General features: G+C 40.4%; 1 protein-coding gene and 1 long non-coding RNA gene across 3 annotated transcripts; both read right to left on the reverse strand.

The window, feature by feature from the left end:
• Positions 1-722: 722 nt before the first annotated feature.
• Positions 723-7,267, reverse strand: LOC135260767 (V-type proton ATPase subunit d 2-like). The gene is made up of 8 exons (XM_064346296.1): positions 7,063-7,267; positions 5,698-5,869; positions 4,851-5,029; positions 3,623-3,702; positions 2,646-2,723; positions 2,187-2,363; positions 1,708-1,785; positions 723-884 (listed from the first exon to the last, which is right to left on the reverse strand). Exons 1-8 carry the CDS (start codon positions 7,190-7,192, stop codon positions 723-725), a joined length of 1,056 nt encoding a protein of 351 aa, XP_064202366.1. The 5' UTR covers positions 7,193-7,267.
• Positions 7,268-10,856: 3,589 nt separating this feature from the next.
• On the reverse strand, positions 10,857-14,681 carry LOC135260756 (uncharacterized). 2 transcript variants are annotated; one of them, XR_010331744.1, is made up of 3 exons: positions 14,325-14,672; positions 11,503-11,614; positions 10,857-10,991 (listed from the first exon to the last, which is right to left on the reverse strand). It is a non-coding gene; the product is annotated as an uncharacterized LOC135260756 (long non-coding RNA). The 2 variants fall into 2 exon arrangements; XR_010331743.1 differs by having other exon boundaries at positions 10,920-10,991; positions 11,366-11,614; positions 14,325-14,681.
• Between the last annotated feature and the right edge of the window lie 9,196 nt (positions 14,682-23,877).

A 23,877-nucleotide genomic window follows, 5' to 3' on the forward strand; every position in this document is an offset into this window, starting at 1 on the left:
AACCTTTTTCAAAGCCAAGAGGCTGTCGCTCAGTGATAAACTGTACAACACGCATCATATATATGTATTTTACAGAAAGACACTTATTTATAACAATGAATATATTCAATAATTATAATGTCTTGATCACATTCGGACAATATTTTACCTTATCATATGACGTATGATGGAGGACTATTTATTTATACTTTCTATATGGAAGTACCATAACAATCACAGCTTTGAAAAAATATGTCTACCTGCCATTAAGGACAGTGAGTGTGGTGTATGCTGAAAAATAATTATAATTATGTGCTTCTCATTACATTGCTGTTGGAACTGTTGGGATTATTTTTCGGTATTCTGTTTGGTCAATTTATTGTCTCTGAAGTCGAACACTACATTTCTGGACTGAGTTATTGTTTAGCCATTATTTATTTATTTTTATTTTTTATTTTATTTATTTATTTATTTATTTTTTTCAGAACATTTCTTATATCAGAGGCTGTCCAGGGCTGTGGTGCTGCACAGATACCACTGTGAACATTTTCTGAGTGATTGATTATCAAGACGACAGAAGATGAATCCGTTCATACAGTGAGACAAAACAAAATAAGTGTTGAGAAAGTCTACAAAAAATAAACTGTCTGGTCAGCCCATCAGTCTCCAACCTTGACAAACCCTTCATTCATTTTTATTTTATTTTATTTATTTATTTTTATTTCTCAAATGCATTTATTGTTTCAGAAAATTGGGATGTAATTGTCTATCTTTGACTTCTGTCTCTGAGCAATGCATTCTGCAATCCATACGACGTTCCTGGTCTCCTGCTCTTTCAGTTTGACATAGGCATAGAACACAGCAAACTGGAACTGGTTGAGAAATGCCAGCATGTTCAGCTTTACCTGGAGAACAGAGAAAGATTGTGGCTGTATCACTATGATTACATATTTGCCTTCATGTTTAATGATTTTCCATATCTATTTAAAATTATATATTTATGTGCATTGAAAATTGTTCATTACATTTAAATAAGAAAAAAACATTCTTAGTGTACCAAAAATGTTCTCTTCACTCTAAAAAAATGGGAACAGAGATGGCCAAAAATACAGCAAAATGTAACTTATTTCATAACATAGAATGCCTCCCAAATATTTGTATCCATAATCTAAAATCAAGATAGTGCAGACATAGTTTTCTTAGCAGGTGCCACAGTGATATAAACCATACAAAAAATAGGTAAGCAACCTCAACTACATTTGAAATATATACATACAAACAAATATTATTTGTATAAATGCATTTGAAATACTTTCCATTCCTGGCTGGGTCAAATATTAACTATAAATACTTTAGCTCTTTAGATTTAAGCAAAAATGAAAACCATGGCGATGGGCGTGGCCTATGACAAATAGGTGCATAGCTCCCAAATGGATTCTCAGATTTGCACAAGATATTGTGGAAAGGTTGGTCATGAACCAAAGAAGAGGTCAAGCATTTGTGTGAGGGTGTGTGCGTGGATGCATGCACACATGGATGCATGCGCGTGTGCAGTCGCAGCTATTACGGATTCGCGCTTGTTATTATATGGTGTTAAAATGATCAGTAATATGCAAGCTATATATTAGTGTCTTTAAGTGTTTCATACCCTGATAACCAAGGTCTGCGTGTGATAGGATAAGGTGGTCACATGTCAGTGCATCGCTGATCATCAGCTTTCTGCCTTACTTCATATTCAAAGAACTTGTCCTCCAAGGTCTTGTTGTTGGAGCCTGGCTCTGCTCCTTCAAATATGAGTTTGTATTCCTGTGATGAGAAAAAATTAAACCTTTCAAGTAAAGCTGATTTTGTCTTCACAGAATGAACACTGTAACAGAAGAAAGTACACCATCCAAACAACATTTGCCCTTGTGTTTATTTCTATTCTTTATTTGAATGCAGTAAATCTTTCCATAGAGGGACATGAAAATAATCTCCTGTTATTCAGTAACTCGTCAATAAGTTTAGGTAAAAAGTCAGGACACCCACCTGACTTGGCAGCTTAAACAATTAAGATATGACCCTCCTGAAATGGGGTTTCCCTGCCCTGCTCAAGAGATAGAGCGAACGTATGGGGCTGGTATTCAGACATAGTTCCACCTCTCCCTCTGAACGCCCTCCTCCACGTGCACCCCTCTCCCCGCGTCCATGGCTGGAGAGAGACTCACGGCGTAGTGGTCGGCCACGGCTTTGACCTGGTCCGGGTCCTCGGCGCGGGCCAGCATACGGAGCCCCTCGGGGTGGAGCCTTCCGCAGGTGGGGAACAGCCCCTGCCTCTCGTCCCGACTCAGGTCCGTCCCGAAAGAGTTCACAGTGATGGTGAAGGCTCGGCGGTCTGCCTCGAACTGTAGCGCATGTAGACATGTGAAGCACATGTATGCACACACATAGACACACAGACACATAGACAGGCACACCAAACAGCACAGATGTATGCATGCACACGTATAGACCATATATGATCGCACGCAAGCACACACAGGCACACAAGCACATATCATGATGATGCAGAAATATGCACACATACATACACACACACACGCACACAGATGCACACACGACAGATATGTGCACTTCCAAAAATGCAAAATTGCAGGCTTCACAAATCTCAAAGTTCACAGACTTGCCTCCAGAATGGGACACATGACTTCCTCTGTGGCCCCTCCCTGTTCTTTGCAGAATTTGTGGAATGACTCTATGTACGACTGTTAAAGAAAACATCACGCAGTGAGAAATACAGGCAGCGTATTAACGCAGAAAACATTTCAAAAATGTATTTGAAAGCAACCACTGTTCTCTGCTAAATCTTTAACTCACACGTTTTATAAATGATGAAAATAAAAACAGTAATCACAAGCACCACTGCTACCTGAAACAGCAACGAGTGTCATTATTATGCTGATATAAGAATAAGTACCTAACCTGGTACATGAATAAACGAGACAGAGGCCTTTTCTGAGAGCTGTGAGTGCAGCCCAATCGCTGGGGCCTAGGGGACCACATCTGTGTTTTCACAGACGTGAGCAGCTCGGCATGCTGCCACTCCCTCTGACCGTGTGAAAACACACACACACACACTTGTGAAAACCAACCACGAGCCGTCGGTCATCCACACAACACGGTCCGGAGGTCAGCGGCTGTCACGCCGGCAGCAGTCTCCTTCGGCGACGTCTGCTGCCGATCCCAGGGTGGCCAGGTTGGATTACAAACTCCGCGCTCAGAAATGCAGCGCGTTTCTACTGGTGTCGTCAAAATGTACCGGTTGTTTGCGTGATTAAACTTTAACCTTCTTTCTTTTCTTTCTTTCTTTTTTTCTTACTTTCAGTTTTGAAGCATTCCAACACTGTAGTCATTTCAGCAGGCCAAGCGTGGGCGAGAACGCAGAATGCCTTTTCCATGCATATCATTATGTTAGCATTGCAGGGTGCTGGAGCATTTTATCAGTTTCTGGTGCTATTTACTTCTTTCATGTCACACATCATGCACAGGAAAATTAGCTTGGAAGCAGAGAAGCATGCCAAACCATACACCGTGTGCGGACGGTACGTTAGCCTTCAGAGCAAAAGGTGCAAAGCAATATTTCACACCCCATATGAGGTAGTACCTTGTGGAGTTTGTTTCTCATTATCTCTGCGTTCATCTCATCCAGGTTCATTTCTGACAGGGATTCCTGGAAGAACTGAGCTGGAATACAGATTAAAAAAAAAAATATATATATATTAAAATAGTGAGATACAGTCACTCAACCAAGGAAAAAGAACAACAGTTTTTTTACACACTTCACTCCGCTAATAATTAGCAATTTTTCACTAATTTGGCCTTGACCGGGGAGCACAGAATTAGACAGAGAAAGGCAGGCAGTGAGGTAAAGAACTTCAAGTTAATGGCCTTCAAAGCTGTTTTCGGTTGTCCACGATTAACAAGCTTGCCAACTTTAATATAGATCACCTGTCACTCAGCTTTGTTTAATGTGGGAGCACTACATTTGAGAGCTTCACATGAGTCCACATGCTTTCCAGCTCAAAAGTCTAGCTAAATGGGTTTTTTTTTTACGGCGTGACGATTGAATGTGAACTGCAGAATGAACACTAAGGGGGATGAGGCTATATAGGCTATAAAAATGCTGGTAAGATAGTCCTTTGGAAAGTGGATTGAGTCGAGTACAGACATTAGTATAAAACCTTTAAGTCAAGTTAGATAATGGCCTCATAACCTGATGTATTCCAATACTGAGCTGATTAAGGGCACATAGGCACAGGTATAAGTTCCCTGTAGGAAGTGTACTAGGACACATAGACCCTGTCATCTTATTAAAAGTTCCATGCAGAAAGTGGCCTAGGGTATATAGCCTCTCGTAAAAGTGCCCTTTGGAATGTGGGTTAGGGTACATAAGCTGTGTTGATAATGTACCCTCCAGGGGCATGGATTAGGGTACAGAGACCCTGGTAAAAGTGCTCTGTGGAACATGGCATAGGGTACAAAGACTCTGCAGGGACAGCTACCGCCCTCAAAACCCACCTCTTCAGGCTTGCTTTCCCTAGCTAACCCCGCCACCCCCTGCGTTGTTTTTACTGTTTTTATTTTTGCTTATATTTTTAAAAAACCTTTGATACAATTTATTTCATCCTTCAACCTAATAAAGTTTTTTATTTCTCTTTCTGTTTCCCGCCCCCCCCCCCCATGTAAAATGACTTTGAGTACTCAGAAAAGCTGAGGTATTATTATATTATTATTTAGCTAAAAGCTGAGTTGGTATCTCGGCCTGTGAGGAAGAGGATGTGAGGTTAGAGAGAAACATATGAAGGTGTTGCCGGGGGGGGCGGGGGGGTTACCGAGGGGCGTGTCCACCAGGATGGCGTTGTAGAGCTCAGCGGGGGTCTGGGCGATGCTGACGGCGGCCATCTGCTCGAAGCCGCCCAGCGGGTGGCAGCGGGGCAGCAGTTCGGACGCGGGCCTCTGGCGCAGGGCCCCCGTGATCAGCAGGACCACGTTGTCGATCATGTAGCCGTAGCTGCGGGGGAGACGTCGCAAAAGCAGGCGACCTGCATCAGCCTACACCGTCTCCACAGCAACGGCGAACGGTTTCACTCCCTTCGCCGTAGGCGTCTCTCTCTGGATGCCAGGCTTGCACCAAGGATTTGTGTGGTTTAAACCGAAAGCCATCAGGCCTACCGTGTGTGACAGGCCTGATGACTGCGTGTGGGAGTTTCAGTGAGCTTCAGAGGGGCGCTTCACCAAAACTGCTTTTATAAAGCATCTTACTTTTTGGCTGGACCGCAACAGCGGGGCCAGCCCTACAAACGTGAATGTCTGTGACTGACTGAGTGAGTGACTGAGTGAGTGATGAAGTTGCGCCATTGGTCGGCCGGAGAGGTCCAGCCCTGTACTAGGTTTTGACCTGGTCTTGTTTCTACATCGACTGTTGATGTTGTTGCTCATTCAGTTCTTACTCATTTGTTTCCATGAAGGCTCTCCTTGAAAATAAGTGTTCTGAGTAACACTTCTCCACGCTTTCCTCTCAAAATCAAAATGCAAAGATGTTCAGGCAATCTGCTTGCAATTACATTATGCGTTCCAAGTGTAGATAATATTTTAAAGGGTTGCTCTTTGTGTTGTAGTTTTTTTTTTAAGGCTGACTAGATGATGATGTCAGGTGAGGAAGAGGAGGGTGGCACTCACGTGATGTAGTCGAGGAAGGTAGAGAGAGGCGGCAGAGAGTGGGAACGCAGGCAGCGGAACTCCGCGAGCAGCCTCTCCTTCATTTTGTCGTCAATCATCGACACAGTCAGATCTTCGCTCTCATTGGACAAGAAGTTCCCGTAGTCTGTGCTCTGCAGGTGCAGCTTCAGATCTAATGAATCAAATCATTCAATCAGCCAATCAGAGCTTACTTAACCTAGTCGCAGAGTGGTTCCATACGGAAGAAAGGACAGCGACAGGTCTTTCAGTCAGTGTAAATGACACAAAGCAATGGTAATGAGCAGGGCTCATCAACGTGTCCGTACAAGGACAAACGTGTCCGTGGCAAGACTTGTCTGTGTCCGTGGCAAAAAATAAATTGAATGGGAAAAAAAGTTGATTTTTTTCCCATGAATATATACATTGCAATCATTTTCTTGTCAAAATATTGACAATCTAATGCTTTCTGAGACTAATAAATTAATTAATAAAAACTTGACCACTTCAAGTTTTGTATGTCCGTGGTAAAAATCGCATTTTGACCAAAAAGTCCGTCACAAGCCAACACGGTGACGATCCCTGGTAATGAGGCACAATGGAAAAAGCAAACAGCAAAAAAAAAGACAATTACACTTGATTGAATTGCAAGAGTATGAGCAGTTTACCAGGGGAAAAGTCACCTAAAAATGCTGACTATATAAAGTGCAATTTATTTATTTATTTATTTATTTATTGCATTTCAACTATTTTTTGTGGCTATTTTACTTGTAAGGCTTTAAATCCCTGACTCACCACCAACAAAACTGGACAGACTCTCAGCATGATTCAACTATGTCTGGTGTTTGGCGCATTATCAACACCCTACCCACAATTCACTACTTCCATTTCTTGAGGCTGTTAGTAGCCCAGGAGATCGAACAGTTGCTGTGGTGATTGACTCAACTGTCATAAGGTTTCCTGCTGTCCGTCTGCCCAGCAGACTCATGCTTTTAAAAATAACAGGCTGTTCTCAAGGGGTAGTGTTGTGCCACCATCAATGTTGCTTGGTTTTCCTTATTGATGTATCAAAAGGAACATTGGCTGCTCAGACAAATCCAAATATAAACACACACACACACGCACACACACACACACATATGCACACACGCACGCTGGACACACACACACACACACACACACAAAGTATTGCCAAAATATCCACACTGCACTCACACAATTATAAAGACAGACTTTGCATGTATTGCACAAACACGTATTGCTGTAACAAACCACTCACATAAATTGTCTGCAATGGAGCAGGTGGACCAGTCTACCTGCTCCGCTGCTTAACCTGCTTAACCCTCGCCACCCTCACCCCCATCTCACCCTCCAGAGTCTCGCACTGGGACAGGTTCTGGTAGTCGACCTGTTTCAGGATCCCGGCCTTGAAGCCGCGGACGAGGCCCTCCAGGTAGCCGTGGTCCACGTTGAAGCTGAGCTCAGCAAAGCCCGTCATGCTGCTGTGAGTGGTCCTTCGCCCGTACCCGAATTCTCTGATCTGAACCGCCTGAACACTCTTTCACTTCTCTCTTTTCTTCTCTTTCCTAGGTCAGCTGATCACTCCTTCTGTCCTTCCTCATCGTTTCTCATAAGTCCCCCCCTCCCGCCCCCTTTATTCATTTTTTTAAAAAAGGAACCTGTGACTCTCTGTGATCAAAATTAGGAACAACCTTAAAGTAGGATTTTCCATACATTTGTTACAGTTCCAACTTTCGGAGATTGCGTGTAGTAATACAAAGGTGCCATCATATACTCCAAATGATGGGGCAAACTACTATATCACGCACATCTTGTGCTTCCACTTTTTCCTTCTTGGAAATTACGTAAGAATATACCAACAGAGGGAGCCATACTCATTTTATGGTTGGGTACCTTCACCCAGCAGCTATAGGCTTTTAAAGGATCTTGCACAGGAGAGACTCAACCCTGGTTTAATTCTTTTTTCCGTCAGTGTCAGGCTGCAATTTAGCAAAGGGGTGTGTCACAGAAAACTCTGTGGAAAGGATGAAGAGCTGTCTCAGCTCAAAAACAATATGTGTACAGCGTTAAAGAGCACAGCATATCTAAATTAAATACAATGTAATTCAAATATAAGGGCCATGGACCGTACCAGCAGTTTTATCTGGAGTCAAAGACATCATCAAAGCAATTGGAAGTACATATTCTTTATTTTATTATTTTATTATTTCATTATTTATTTATTTATTTATTTATTTATTTATTTATTTATTTATTTATTTATTTATTTATTTGTTTATTTGTTTATTTGTTTATTTGATTATTTGTTTGTTTATTTATTGTTATTATTATTTTTTTAATTATTTATTTATCTTGAGGGAGTCATTGGTGTCACCAAGAGTACAGCCCAGACAAGGTGCAGATGTGAGAATGAACCATCAAGGTTAAAACATTTTAATTAACTGCAATGACATCTTGCGGAATTGCATTTAATTAACAGATATTCACATGGTTGAGCCCCTGGAGGCTTCTTTACCCTTGAGCTACATGTTTTTACATTCTTGAGTAACAGATCAAACCCCCATAAACCTGCCTGGTAATTGCAAAATCTTCTTCTGTGGTCTAGGACTACAGTTATTGTCAATAACGCAGTTCACTTGCAGAGCTAAGCACCTCAAGTCAAATGTTCCACTATAGGGGCCCCTGTCTGCAGGATGTTTACAGAAAAAATAAAAGTTAAAATAAATTCAAATTATGGTAAGACAAGAAGATAAGATGGTTTTTATGTTGATGTTCACAGAGCTTCTATGTGAAATTCAGCAATAAGACTTAACCCTGCCTCAGGCGGAAAAAAAAAAAAAAAAAAGAACTTCAGTGTCCAATCTCTTTGATCTCTCCCAATTGTAACACTGTCTCCTAACATGCAATGGCCCCAGGTCTCTCTTAAGTAATGACACCGTGTGAAACTGCACTGTTTACTCAAGCCATGGTTTCGACGTGGGGAAGACCCCTGGCCTCCTATCTTTTTTTAAAACATTCATAACACACTAAGTCGGTCTCCCACAGGGCCCCTCCTGGTCACTGTCCGACTGGTCTTAAACCTTCGTTTTACTACAGCTGTTCTTCCCCCTGTAGGGTCGACAGAGGGTCGCTGCCTCCAGCAGCAGAGAACTGGAAGGGAGCGCAGCCACAGGCCTGCAGCAATACCTGTGATGGAGAACAATCCGGAAGCGCTGTGGTTGGTTGTAGCCAATGGCACAGAGAGCAGAGCACAGTGGCAGTGCATTAGAATGGTAAGAGAACTGGGCTACGAGGAGGTTTGCAGAATTGATTAAAGGGTTTGTTGTACCCTTAAGCAGGGTACTTACAGCCTCAAAAAGGGTGTGTTAATATCCAACACACTTACTGTGGTCCTAGTTTTGTTTAACTTTGTTTAACATTTTGTGTCAAAGTTACTATTTTGTGTTACACTTATACAATCTATGAGTTACAAAGGGCGTTCTCTTAACACAGGCTATGTTGAAAGTAACACAGGTTGTGTTGTCCTTAACCAGACATGGAGGTGTCTTTAAAAAAATGACACATTATGTGTTGTTTTTAGGACATCTGTTTTGAGATTGCAGGCTGAATTGTATCAGTAAAAATCCAGATGTGAAAACAGGTTATATATTAGAATGGAAAATGCATGGCTTTTTCTGTGGAGTAGAGGAAGCTGTAGGTAATCAAACATGTGGTGTTGATCCCAATCGAATCTCAGCGGTGCCAGGTCTGAGTGAGTGAAAGGTATTTGACATTGACTGACCGACCATGTTGGTCATCCTTCCAAGGGTTCTTCCCATCTGCCACAGGGAGTTTTTCCTTGCCACTGTTGTTTTATAGTGCAAGTAATCTTATGCTACCATGTTGTTCTCTCAAGATTCCTGAAATAGGGTAATGCACTAGATATAAGACACTTTTGGAGATAAATGTAAGTAAAATGCGTATTTATTGCAAAACTTTTTTAAAGATGTTTTAACTAAAGAGAATCATTTCACTTTCATTTCTCTCTACGTGTGACTAATACTCTGACATCCAGTTTCAAAATCAACACACACTAGCATAGCACTGCTGTCTCAATATTATGTCTCCCCATTATTGTATCACACGTGTCATTTGTGTTTAATGTTTATTCTTTCAAGAATTCATAGAAAAACTGTTTATTTGGCATTATACTGGATCAATATGACCCGATGGTAACGAAATATGTTGTCTTTTATTGGTTCATGACTGTCTGGCATGTATTCAAAGTTGAAAATGAATAACAACACGCAAATTCAAATAGTACCTTGCTGAGACAATTCATTAGCTGTGGTGTGTTCCCCGCTTCTGGCCAATTTGAGCATTATGGTTCAAAGTACAAATTATGTCCTCATGTCAGCAAACATCACATCTAAAGGAGTAGTGTCCAAGAAGAATGTTAGCAACAAAAATAAATATAATAATAATAATAATAATAATAAATAATAGCACTTGGACAGTAAGACATTGTCATTTTGTCAATCATTTCTATCATTGCAGACATGAAAGTGATTTAAACAGTAGTATGACTAAAATGTTTTCAAATATAACTTCACAAGATAAGGAACATTCCATTTTATTTCGTATTTATTTAGTTACTGGCATTATAAATGTTTACAATAAACATCACTTCTAGTCTTCTTCTCTCAAGGAACCATTCCAATTAATGGATTTTGTCCAAACACACAAGACCACCTGCAGACTTAATAGGAAGAACACTAGAATATGCAAACTATTAGATATTTAATGATGAAGGCATATGTGTGTGTGCATGTGTGGGAGCATGTGGGTGTATGTGTGTGTTTATGTATATGTGTGTGCGTGTGTCTGTATGTGCGCGTGTGCGTATGTGTTTATGCATATGAGTGTGTGTGTGTGAGTGTGTGTTCATGCATATGAGTGTATGTGTGTGAGTGTGTGTTCATGCATATGAGTGTGTGAGTGTGTGTTCATGCATTTGAGTGTGTGTGTGTGAGTGTGTGTTCATGCATATGAGTGTGTGTGTGTGAGTGTGTGTTCATGCATATGAGTGTGTGTGTGTGTGAGTTTGTCTAGCTCTTTTTCTGGCAGTGGCGCCCTGGTCTCCAGCAGTAACAGACCGAGTTGAAGAAGCGGCAGCGGCAGATAGCGCAGGGGTCACAGCAGGGCTTGTGCGACGTGCAGCTCTCCATCAGCCTGGGGCAGCGCCGGGCTGGGGGGTCCGAAGGGGGTGAAGGCTGTTTCGGCTCCCTAGGCTTCTTCTAAACGGGATTATCCAAACACGGCACAGAAAGGGTCAAGGGTCAGGCACCAGACACCCGTACAGGCATTTCAGCATCCCACCTGCTTTAGACTGACCGCTATGGCAACTCCCTTGAGTTCCAATGCAGACACTGTGAACTGAAGAGATTGTCAACACTGTAGTTTCCATCTTCTCCACTGCCTACAACTACAGGAAGTTCTGGTTTGGTATTACAACAGGAGCTCCTATTACAGTACAGAACATCCACTTGCACAGTATTGAACTTAGCAACATCCGAATAAGAATTAAAACACACAAAATGCAACAAATACATTTTTTTTTTTTACCTAAACAGCAGGGAGACATAATGTTCAATATTAAAGAGCAAAGAACCTGGGGGGTCTATAGAATCTGTGATTTCATCAGATTGCCTCACGCAAGCCCTTTCTGTAATTGCTGGAGGAATGCAGTCGTGTTGCACTGAGCTGTGGTCCTCATCTCGGGTTTCGGTGGGAAAAAAATGGAGTTACTTAGCATGCCAGATGTTATCTACCGCAGCGTGCTGCAGAGCCACGGGCCTCTGAAGACGTTGGTGCGCTCTCCTGGCAAACAGGCTTTTCGGTTTTCCGTGGTTCAAAACTTCTGTTGGAAGAAGTCAGGAATTACCATTCTTGCAAAATTTTAGACCTCACTTCATAAAGCAGAACGAGAGTGGATAGTTGGGGTCATAAGTGATCCTACAGCGACTTCCCCGTGGCCTGAGTCTGTGATTGGCTAATGCCACTTAAAATGCCTTTGATCGTTAAGAGCAGACTCTGGTCTTGTTGTGGGCAGCTAATGTACATTTAATTAATTTTTTTAAGAAGGGGTATTCCTTTCTGATGTCCTTTTTGATCGTGTTTTGTTTTATTTTACAGGAAGGATTAAATAAGTAGGAAAACTATCCCCATAGACTGGCATCACTAATTTGGCTGAGTTATTAAAGGAAAGTGGATACTGTATATCCTGTGGAAATGTTCTTAAAATGATTTACAGCCTAAAGCATAGAAATGTCCTGCATGTCTTTCTCAGAATTACTGCAGCAGTTCAGAGCAGGCTGATACTCGGTTACATTTACATCATCATCATCATCATCATCATCAATCATCAGGAGGAGCTTGACTACTTATTACTTAACAAAAACATATTACTATATCCTGAAAGAATACTACAATATATTGCACAATACACTGAATATATAGAGGCTCTCCAAATATAGTTTCCAATGCATGCAAATATACTCAAATATATTTTTTCTTAATAATACTTTCTGTTGGTTGTATAAGAATACTGTATATCCCTCAGACCAAATTAGGAATTATTAGTAATATTTATTGTTCATTTCTCAGTATTTTGTCTGTCACAAATAATCAATGTAATGTCATGGTATCATGAAGTTAAGAGCTGAAAATATATTTTTTAAAACTATTATTGCCTCGAAAAGAGACTAGACTGAAAAGCCAATATCTGGAGATCCTATACTGTATATTTGAAAAATTCAGAATAAAGCAAATATGGAAAAATAAATAAATAAATACAAGTTTTTCTGTGCAAGGTCCTTTATCCAACATATTGCTGGATGACGGATCAGTGTATGTACGCAATAAAGAAATACTAGAGTACTCCACATCCACTCCACGAGTTTGAAGATGCAAAGATAATACATTGTCATTTCCCCACATGTTATTATGGGCTTACATTTGGGGAAAAAACTGTGAAATTAAGCTGGAAAATTACACACAAAAAATTACACACAAATTACAACAAACTCAAATTACGCTGAGAAGGTCCCTGTAGTCACTTGGAATGCTGAATTCAAACCACCCAGGGAAAAATTCCATTCCACAGCCCTGACCCATTTTTGGCTTTGGCTTTTGCACCACAACTTATAACTTCACTTCCTTTTTCAAACCATGTGTTGATTGACACGTTCATTTTTTTCATATGCTACTGTACATATGTTGACAGGAATTCCGGCTGTACCTGACAGGAAAATTACAACAATCTGCCAACAGTCTCCAAGGAAGAAATTACATGGACTATTACGGAGAGATGGGATTGCTTCTGACAGTTGACCAATTACTCTGCAGTATCCGGTTAGTTCAGAAATTTGAATGCATCCATGCATTTTGCGTTCAACAAGTAGTAATCTCACCAATTTAGATCAAAGGAGAATAAAGAGATGTTAGGATCCTTAAGCTGTGGGCTGAAATTTCATTGTGAATGGTTATTATATATTATTATTATTATTATTATTATTATTATTATTATTATTATTATTATCATCATCGTTATCAACATCAACAACAACAACATCATCATCATGCTGGGTCCACCCTACACAGCAAAATCTTCAAATCAACTCTGACAGAGTACTTGTAAGTGTAATAGCATGCATGCTGTCCCTAATGGACATATAGCACATGGCTTTTTTCATTTTGCATTTGCTATATTTCCAATGTATAGTATACTGACCATTTTTAAGTTGTTTTAAGTATATATATAAGTTTAATATATATTTATATGTAATTATATAGAATTCATACAGCAAAATAGCTTTACAGAAATAATAAAACTGAGAAAAATACAGAATAGCTTGCAGATTTTGAAAAAAAAACGAACATATCATGAATATAATCAAAAAAAAAAAAAAAAAAAAAACTTCAACTAAACTCCGTAAAAGCAGCTATAAGTAAATGGCGATATTGAAATGCCAGAAGTGGCACAAATCTATTTCGAGTTACACAAAGCGGCTCAGGTTTATATTGGCAATAGCAGCGGGTTAACGTGTACTATCTAATGTCATATCTAATGCGATCTGTCATTTTCATAGGACACATGGTACTCATTATATTTGACATTTATTAGACACACATTGCAGAATACTCGTGCCCTGGAGGTAATGTCTCGTGTCCAAATTTCGATAAAGCACATGCTTACTTACAACATACTGCCTTTATCCATTAATCTTTGAAAGCAATTAAACATTTTCACGGTGTTTTATTTCCGACTTGTATGCTCTGTAGCAAGATCTGGCATTACATCATGCACCTGGTCTGAGACAATCTGTTTATTTCCGATTACTCTTATTTTTATGTATCCATTTATTTTAAAAGATTATTAGTAGTAGTAGTAGTAGTAGTATGTAGCCGTAATAACATTTAAAAGCTGCTAAGAAACCCATAAATGGTGTTATCTTCCTTCGACTGTTCACTATAAAAAGCGATTAAACAATTTTATTCACCGTCCGTAGGCCTATATAGGCTATACGGTAGAAAGAAACCTTGACTCAAACAACCTTTAAAAGACTCACCCGTTTCGTTCGACGATGGGTCTTTCAATGGTGCATGTTTTTTGTCCACACCGTGTCTGCTTGAACCTTCAGCTGCCATTAACTGAACAGCTATCAGGAGAACGGCGAAAAATAGGTATCTCCACAACATTACAGGCAGATTGCAAGATATGAAATGTTTTAAAAAGAGAAGAAACCCAATAGGCCAGTCATGCCAGCCTCAACACAAACTTTGCGCAACTTTAAAATTAACCAAACAAAACAAATCGATTTTCGACTGAGGATATATAAAACGATTCGGTTTCTTACATCATATACCAAAGTTGGATTTACATTTTCAGCAAGACTTATAACCGAGGTGGATCCCCGCCCCCAAACTCTCTCCCATCAAATCGACGTTTTGGCGTATTGCCATGGGATGATAAGGAAGGTCACACGTTTTTAGGAATTAGGACTTCAAGGACATCGCCAGCTCTTTGGAAGGGAAACGTAATATTCGCATTATTAAAAACACATTGAGCTAGCATGCCTCTTAAACCCATTTCCACTTTTGGAATTGAATTTAAAAGAATAATAAATTATTTTGTGTTTCTTAATGTCTCAGCTAATTCACTTGCCATATTTATGCCGTATATTGAAATATAATTGTAGAACAAATAATTTTAATTTGATTTCATTAGCAGTTAACCGTGAAACTATAATAAACTAAAAAAAAAACGGATTTTCGTTTCAGATGTGAAATATCTAAAATCCGTAACATTTATAAAAAACGAAATAAGCTCTTAAATTTAAATGTAATTAATTTTTTTCGAAAAGGTTCCTTCAACAGAAATGTTTTAGCAGAACATTCAAAGCAGTCATTTTAAGATTGAAAATAAGACATTGAAAAACTCAAGGAGGTGAGAAATATATACTTTGATCTTGACAGTATTCTTTAGAAATTAAATAAGATTGTAAAAATATATTCATGAGGTGGAACACCCATGGACTTAAATGCTATGCGGTGCTACCAATTTAGTCCGGTCTGGATTTTTAACCTATTTCATAATTCCATTCAATCTCATATAGTCTATTAAACAGTTAATTATTAATCAAATGTTTGAACCTGAAATGGGGTGCAACATGCACTCTGTTACAGTTAAAAGTTCTCTAGGGACCGTCCTTTCAATGTACAATAGACTGGGTCAGGTTTAATTTAGATGATTTCACAAGCGAGTAATGACGAGTAATTTCAAGGAAAATATCACAAGCCGCTGTATCCAGAAGCTGAACTGTAGCGGGTGTACTGTAAGACATAAACCTCTCATCAGCAGCAAGGATCAAAAGGCCAGATTAAAATTAGCTAAACCAAAAAAAAAAAAAAAAGACACAGACACGCCAGAAGGGTTCTGGAACAAAACCTTACGAACAGATGAGACCAAAATAAACCTGAAACAAATAATAGTGTGGGGTGTGAGGAAAAGAACGAACAGTCCATGATCTAAAGCAATTCTTTGATAAGAACCTTGGTGGATTTTTTTTTGAAAAAGAGGTTTTCTTCTGCCTGTTCAGCATTGGCCCGTCAGAACAATATCTAGAAAAAGAAGTGGGAGTGAGAGAGATTACAGTTCTCGTGTGCCAAGTGCTTCACTGTCCGGGTCGAGTGCTGGACAAAATTTCTGATAATTTGTGTATGTTCTTGCAACATGGGTACGCAGGTCAACGGTAACAGCTATTCAACAATTGTGCTGTCGAAAATAGTTATGAATAATTGACAGATGGACATAAGTGACTGCGATGATTGCATAACATTTGTTCCTACTACTGGTGGTGGGAGTAAAGGCATGTCTGGGATTTTCTTGGAATGTACATTTTGTTCTCAGTAATTCGATTTTGTTCAGACCGCTGTTCGTTCAGCTTGCGGGGGTGCTCTCAGGAGATCAAACAGGATTTGCTCTGTGTGCAAATTGGCATGTGGTCATACATAACAGCATGTCACCGTGGATGCTAATCATTTCCTCAACACAGATCGACTCAAACAGAGTTCCACTCACCCGATAAATGATAGAAAAAAGTTTTAAAAATTTTGCAGGCACAGACCTGAACCTCTTTTTTTAATTTTTTTTATTTTTTTTTTTTAAAGCCTCCCCATTTGGTGACAACCGTCTTTGGTGAGTTGCCCTATTCACACAAAATTTTTTAACAGGAGCCATTTCTGGTTTCTGTCTGGACAGCTTTAGAGAAAGGCCTGGGAATGGGAACTGTGGAGTATGTGGCCTGCATAACGTCATTTCTCCAGTAAAACCAGGCGATGGACAGGATTATGTAGTGAAAAGGGACTTGGGACAGCGTAGAGACCGTTTAGATCAGTGGTGTCAAACTCGTTGCCATGGAGGGCCGTGTGTATGCAGGTTTTCATTCCAGCCTCAGATCTTGATTATATAATTAGTTAAATTATTTGCTGAATTAGGGATGCAGGTTTGTGCACAATGGTGACCCGACGTCTATGGTGACCCGCATTGTCTAAATAAAAATGTTCTTATATTCTGTGCTTCGATGCAGTTAAGTCGTGTAAGTCGTGTAAGTTGTGTAAGTCGCTCTGGATAAGAGCGTCTGCTAAAAAATGCCTGTAATGTAAACGCATATGGCTGAATGAGTAATTGGACTCAATTAAGGCAGCATTAATTGGTTGGAATGAAAACCTGCATACACACGGCCCTCCATGGCAACGAGTTTGACACCACTGGTTTAGATCATAGGTGGGCAACGAGAGGGCTATATCTGTTTCTGGTTTTCATGCCAACATTTGGCCTGAATTACTTAATTAGTAACATTTACGACATCTGACATTTTCGCTTCATTTTTTGATAAGCACACGGATGACAGCCGAAGACAGTTGTAGTGTCCCATGTGAGACATGTTTCTGTGATCTAATCTACGAGTGAACCAGTGTTTGCGTATGCAGCCAGTTAGCTCATTTAGCCAGGATAATTGGTGGGACCAAAAACCTGCGTACACACACCGGCCCTCCAGGACCGGAATTTCCCACCACTGGTTTAGATTATAAATATTCGGTAAATTCCTTTGCACGCCGTTCCACCTCTCTCCGCGCAGCATGTTTTCTGTCTATTTTTATTTCTGCCATCTCACGCAAGCCTGGAATACGTTCAGGTTTCAGGGCAGCTGCTCAGCGTCAGTGCTTTGAAGAGAGAAGGGTTCATGAGGGCTGCTGGGATATTAAACAAGCCTAACATGGTTTCACTAGGAAACTGTAAAACTCACTAATTGAAGTAAGGGCCGTCCGCTGCTAAGTGCTTCATCCTATTAAGGCAATGTGTGGCTGGCTTCACAACATGGTATACCATTAAGCAGGTACCAAGAGACATGTGGTAAAAAAGTTATACTGCTTTGTCTAGACAATCACGTATGTGGTAAAGACTGCCTTCGTTCTTGCCTTTCCAAATAGGGCATAGCTGAGGTAAAAATAATTTTTTTTTTTAAAGTGTGGTAACGGTGGAGTAAAAATTGGTCAATTGATTTGACATCAAAATATGAATATGAGATAAAATACAGATAATAATTTTTTTAAATGTTTTTATTATGTAGCATATACACGCGGATTGTTTTTTTTACCATTTTAAAGAAACAGCTGTCTTTGTGTTGAGTCCCCTCATTTTCAGCTGTGCAAAATTAACGGTTGAAGCGTAAATTAAAGCGTTGTAGTCTAATGTTTGGTTGATAAGTTGCAATAATTGCATCAAGTCTACGACTCATTGACATCCCTGATCATTTGGTATATTCCTCAGAAATGCTTTCTCAGGACTTCACTTTCCACTTCTTCCCATTGATGAATTCTTTGGTTGCGTAGGCAGTGCGTTTGTGGTCATTGTCTTGCTGCAGGATGAGGTGGGTGCTGGCCAATGAGGTTGGAGGAATTTCTTTGTTCACAGCCAGACACGATCTGTCTGTATACTTCAGAATTCCTCCTGCTGCTGTCATCCTCTGTTATATCATCAGTGAGTGAGCCTGTTCCAGAAGCAGCCATATATGCCCAAGCCACGACACTACCGATGCTTTGTATTATGGGCTGTTCCTTCCTTTCTCCACACTCCACAATCCATTATTTTGTTACAGGTTTATTTTGGGCTCATCTGTCCACAGTTTCCCAAGTTGTCCCAAGTTTTGTTCCGAAACCCTTCTGACTTGTCTTTCTTCTCATCGAGTTTTGTTCCAGAACTCCTCTGCTATAATTCTGCACTCCAACAAGTCTTCTGCGTATGGTGGCTTGTGATATTTTAAACCCTGCTTTCTGGAAACTGACGGTGATGCCACTGACCTTTGTTTTTTGGTTGTTCCTCACAGCTTTTAAGATTTGTTTGCCATGCACTGCAGTTGTCTTCCTCTGGCAGACCTATTTGGTATTTATTTCTGTGAGCAACAGTGGTTTCTTTCTTTTTCCAGACTTTCCAAACTGCTGTTCTTGATATACCCCATTTCCGTGTTATCCTTCTTAATTAATTCTTCTGTTTTCCCAACTTACAGATTAGTTGTTTTTTTTGCCATAGTTCTCTGGTCTTCATGATTACATTACATTACAGGCATTTAGCAGACACTCTTATCCAGAGCGACTTACATCCATTTATACAGCTGGATATATACTGAAGCAATTCAGGTTAGATACCTAGCTCAAGGGTACATCGGCAGTGTCCTACCCAGGAATTGAACCTATGACCTTTCAGTTACAAGCCCAGTTCCTTACCCACTGTGCTACACTGCCACAAGACATGATGACATATGTCCTGTTGGTCTTGTCCTGGGATACCACATTCCAAAAGATTATGTTGGTCTGGAGCTTCCATCTTTCATTTTTTCCCAGACTGCAACACATAAATAAAACAGGAAGCAGGCACTTCACCCAGACCTCAGTTATGTTGGTATGCCTGCTTTATTAATGTACAGACACTCTTATCAAGAGGGAAAGGCAAAGCGAAGATGACGCATTTCTCATGTTTATCAAGCCTAGCTGACTGCTTGATATACAGCAGGTAGTCACAGGGATTTGGAGGGAAAGTGGTTGACTGATCCAAGTCAAATGGTGCGATCCAAAGTGTCAGACTTTACTTGCAGCTGCAGCGATGCCCTTAACTCTGTTTCAGAAAAAACACAGTTGTAAAACAGGGCAATTTTTCCAGAGGTAATTTCTGGAACAACTCCGGCATTTTCACAGGATTCCTTGGAAGTTGCAGCTTTTTGTGTCTGCTATTACATTTTTGATTTAATGGCCTAGTGACACTCGAATGCCTCTAGAGCCTAATTCAAGTTTGAGTCATAAGCAGAAACAAAGTTTTTAAGCCTTATTTTGTGACTTTCAATTTTCCGTGGTCCACTCAATTTGTTATTAAGTCTCCAGTGATCATTAGTCAGCCAAATTCTTTTATCTGTGGTCAGGTAAAATAAAGGACAGAGAAGACATTAAGTCTAATGCTTAAAGAGCACACTGTTCATTTGCTTTTCTGTAATGATTAACTGTGCATTTTAAGTAAACAAATTAAGCTATTGCTTAATTATAGTGTGAAGCGAATTTGAATTGGCTGGGGCAAGCCTTTGTTGAAAATGATTGTGTGCCTTCAACTGGCAACATGGCATAGAGACAACCAAACAGTGTTTTTTTACACATGCAGTTCAAGGTCAAGTTGCATAACTTTACTGATCTGAGATCAGTTTAGCGCCTTTGGGCTGTGCATTGCCAGCAGCACAAGTTGTTCTCCTAAGAGAGGTGTCAGATGATTATGTATCCCCGGTGGGAGGGAAGGCAATGTGCTGGACAGCTCACTACAGACATTTAAATTTTGTAAACCAAAACCACGTTTCTTCTCTCTCCCGCCACCGTCTCCGAGTGCACGGAATAGAAGTCAGCTTCCTGCACAGAAGCAGGCGACCTGGAGTTAAAGAGCATTATGAAGTGCACATCTCCCCCCAGGCCAGGCCTAAACACTAACTTAATAATCCGATGAAAGCGTTTCACTCGCCAACGAGCACTTGAATGTTTGAACTTCTGAAAGTTCACCATCATTCTTGATTACTTCCAGGCTCTGTATTTCAACCTCTGCCAAAAAACACTAGATGCATTATTTACACTGGACACCATTTTTTTTTGTTTTTTTTTTGTTTAAGCATTGTCAGCATAATGCCACCTCTCCTGCACTCCGGCTGACTGTACTGATGCCCATATTCAGTGGAAAAGACACGTGCCATACTCCAAAGTTATGGCAACAGTACAATGAAAATAGTTATTTTTGTTATATGCTAAGAGCATTTGTATTTGAGATAAAAAGATGAAGATGAGACAAAAGTACAGACATGGAAATTTTATATCATGGCATTTACACGTGCATGTATGCTTTTCCCATTTTACAGACACAGTTGTTTTTGTGTTGAGTTTCTCCATTTTCAGCTGTGCAAAATAAATTAAACGGATGAACCCAAATGTGAATCAAATCAATAGTCTAATATGTGGTTGCATATTGCTTAATGTTATAACTGCATTAAGTCTACAACCCACTGCCATCACCAAACATTTGCTGTCCTCTTTGGAAATACCCAAAGCCATTTTCAGTTCACCTTTGTTTAGGGGGAGGGGGGGTTCCTGTTTTCAGTCTTCTCCTCAGCAAGTGAAATTCACGCTCGATTGGATTTAATTCAGGTGACTGACTCGGCCAGTCCAGAACTTTCCACTTTGAACCATTTTTGAATTTCTGGTTACACAGACAGTGTGTTTGGGGTTATTGTCTTGCTGCATGGTGAAGCACCGGTGAATGAGGTTGGAGGAATTTCTTTGTAAATAGCCAGACAAAATCTATCACTTCCAAATGCACCCTACTGCTTCCATCCTCCATCACATCATCAATAAAAACAAGTGAACCTGTTCCAGAAGCGACCATGCATTCCAAAGCCATGACACTACCTCCTCAACATTTTACAAATGAGGTGGCATGCTTTGGATCGTGGGGGGCGTTCCTTCCATTCTACAAATTGCACGCTCCATTATTTTGGTACGGGTTAATTTTGGTCTCACCTATCCATATAGTTTTGTTCCAAAACTTAACTTAATTTTACACAGCTGAAAATTGGGAGACTCAATGTAAAAATGGTTGTTTCTGTAAAATGGTATAATAAAAAAAACATACACATATAAATAGGCTAACTTGACATAAAAGCTGATTGTCTGTACTTTTGTCTCATGTTTTGATCTCAAATCCAAATATCTTAACTCCTTAATGTGTCAAACAGACAACAACGTGCACAAAGTACTGAATTCCAACAGGAAGAGGTTTTGCAGGTAGTAGCGGGCAGTTTTTGGCTCATCGTGTTCTACCCTGCAGCCTGTAGGCTGATTGCTTTACATGTTCCACGTAGCACAAGGCTGACAATGGACTGTGCTCTCCTCTGATTGGCTTGGGTGTCCCATGGGAATAAAGCACAGTGAGGTCATTGCTTGCAAAAAAGGAGAGTAACACACACTCTTCCCACCATTGCTGGACCCTAAAAATATATATATATTGATGTGTTCTATTGTATGTGACAAAGCAAATAACAAATGTATTAGAAATCACTTTTTTGCCTGCTATTTTTACTGAAATGGCATATGGGGATATAAACAGGGAATGGACTTGGCTTTTAGCAAAATAATATTTGTTAACCAACAAGATAAAAGAAATTGTACATATTCAACCCTGTATGAAATACCAGTTGCAGTTTCTGTAAAATGCGAGAAGAAACCTTGTGGCATCTTTTTTGGGACTGTGATTGCAGCAGAATTTTGAAATGATGAGTTTGTACACATCCTTTAACCCCCATCAAAAGTTTTGAAATGTGTGCCGTACTTATTGAAAACGTAACACATGGAAGTTTCAATAACTTTGAAAAAAAAAAAAACATTCATCCCTGCCACATCTCCCTCCCTGCCAGGAGACACCAGATCTACTTGTGATACAAAGGCTCTGTGGGTGCCTGTGTGTGTGTGTGTGTGTGTGTGTGAAGAAGTGATCGTAACACAATGAGAAAAGAGGCTTAAGTAAATTCCACTTGGCCCAAAGCTTATCATCAGATCACCCGTAACCCGAAAGTTAAACGTCAGCTTAAGTTAGACGAGCCAATTCCTCTTGTCTTCAGCTGCACTTGCAATGTGCTCGGCTGACCAAACACAGAGGGTGAGCTTTATTTTGTGAAACGACTCGAAACGAAACCTCGCTTGCAGCACCACACTGTGGAGGGGAACTAGAACTTCTGCTGTTTACTGTGTGTGTAACTTGCCCGCCCATCACCGGATTATGCACACCAGGGGAGTCACGGTGAGTAATCACACAACACCGGCGAGAGGTTACCGTCTCTACAAAACTGGGTGGGCTGCTTTTGTTTTGCGCGACTTGCATCGCGTCCATAACGGGGCTCAGATCCTATGACATCACACAATAGCGAATCCCTGCGTTTCCTCTGCACTCGGCCCAATAAGAGCGGCACGTTCCGGATACTCAAACGCACAATAAAATATTAACGGTAGGCCTGAGCAGATCACGAGTACCTTCTGAGAAAACAACCCTTCTCCCTCGTACAGACTTGACATTAAGACGCAGTGTTTCCGTGAGAAAGGTCAGATTGTTTATTAAAAAGATTCAGTCCAGTATTAAGAGTCATCAGAGCCCTGACACTTAAGATTGTGAAAAAGTTACACCAATACCTAACCAAAAAAAAAAGACAGAAAAAGACAGTAACATATGAAAAGAGAAATAAAGATGACCTCATCGTTTCACTCAGAAAGGGTCGAAGCTTGTGTGAAACCGCAAGACACCCCATCATCCGCAGGACGGTATGGGCAGACTCACTGACTCCAGATCTGTGCTAAATATTCAAACACAATTGCTAGGATATCCATAAGGGGTTTACAGGGGCTGACCCTGGATCACCCAAAAGAGACAGAAGTTACTTGGAGCCACTTTCCAGCGTTTGTCCTATCTGTGTCCTATAAGTGTCCTGTATCGCTGCTGTTTACATCCTATCTCGGGCACACTAGGCTACACACTGCATTTTCAAACAACACTTAAGCAATGGACCTAATTCACTGGTCTTTGGGGAATCTAAATCACACACAGCCCATCGGTCATTTCCTCAAAAAACATCTTAAAAAACCAGCTGGGTGGGGCAGTTAATATTTCTGACAGTTTAACAGCACTCTTTGTACGGCAGATGGAAACAGGCCTCGATAGCAGGTTTACACAGCCCTGACACATCCAGAAACCTTAAGTGTGTTTCGGACGGCTTTACTGCAAGCAGATGGCACAACATGGCCACAGGTTTGACAAGGTTTCACAACACTCAAAGAGGTGCCGAAAAGTTCGTAAGTTCACAGGACACGAATTAATGGCACCCAACATTAAGGTAGCGTGTGGTATCGTCCTTTGTTCTCTACGGGGGGGCAAACACTTTCATAATATACCACAAGAGCATGGTCTTCAAAGTGGATTCTGCCTTAAGTAGGTTACCTCAAACAAAAAGAAAGAAAACTTAAAGATAAGTATGTTTCATTAAAAGAAAGGCA

The sequence above is a fragment of the Anguilla rostrata genome, chromosome 8 (genome assembly GCF_018555375.3).
Source record: "Anguilla rostrata isolate EN2019 chromosome 8, ASM1855537v3, whole genome shotgun sequence".
In the NCBI taxonomy this organism is placed as follows: domain Eukaryota; kingdom Metazoa; phylum Chordata; class Actinopteri; order Anguilliformes; family Anguillidae; genus Anguilla; species Anguilla rostrata.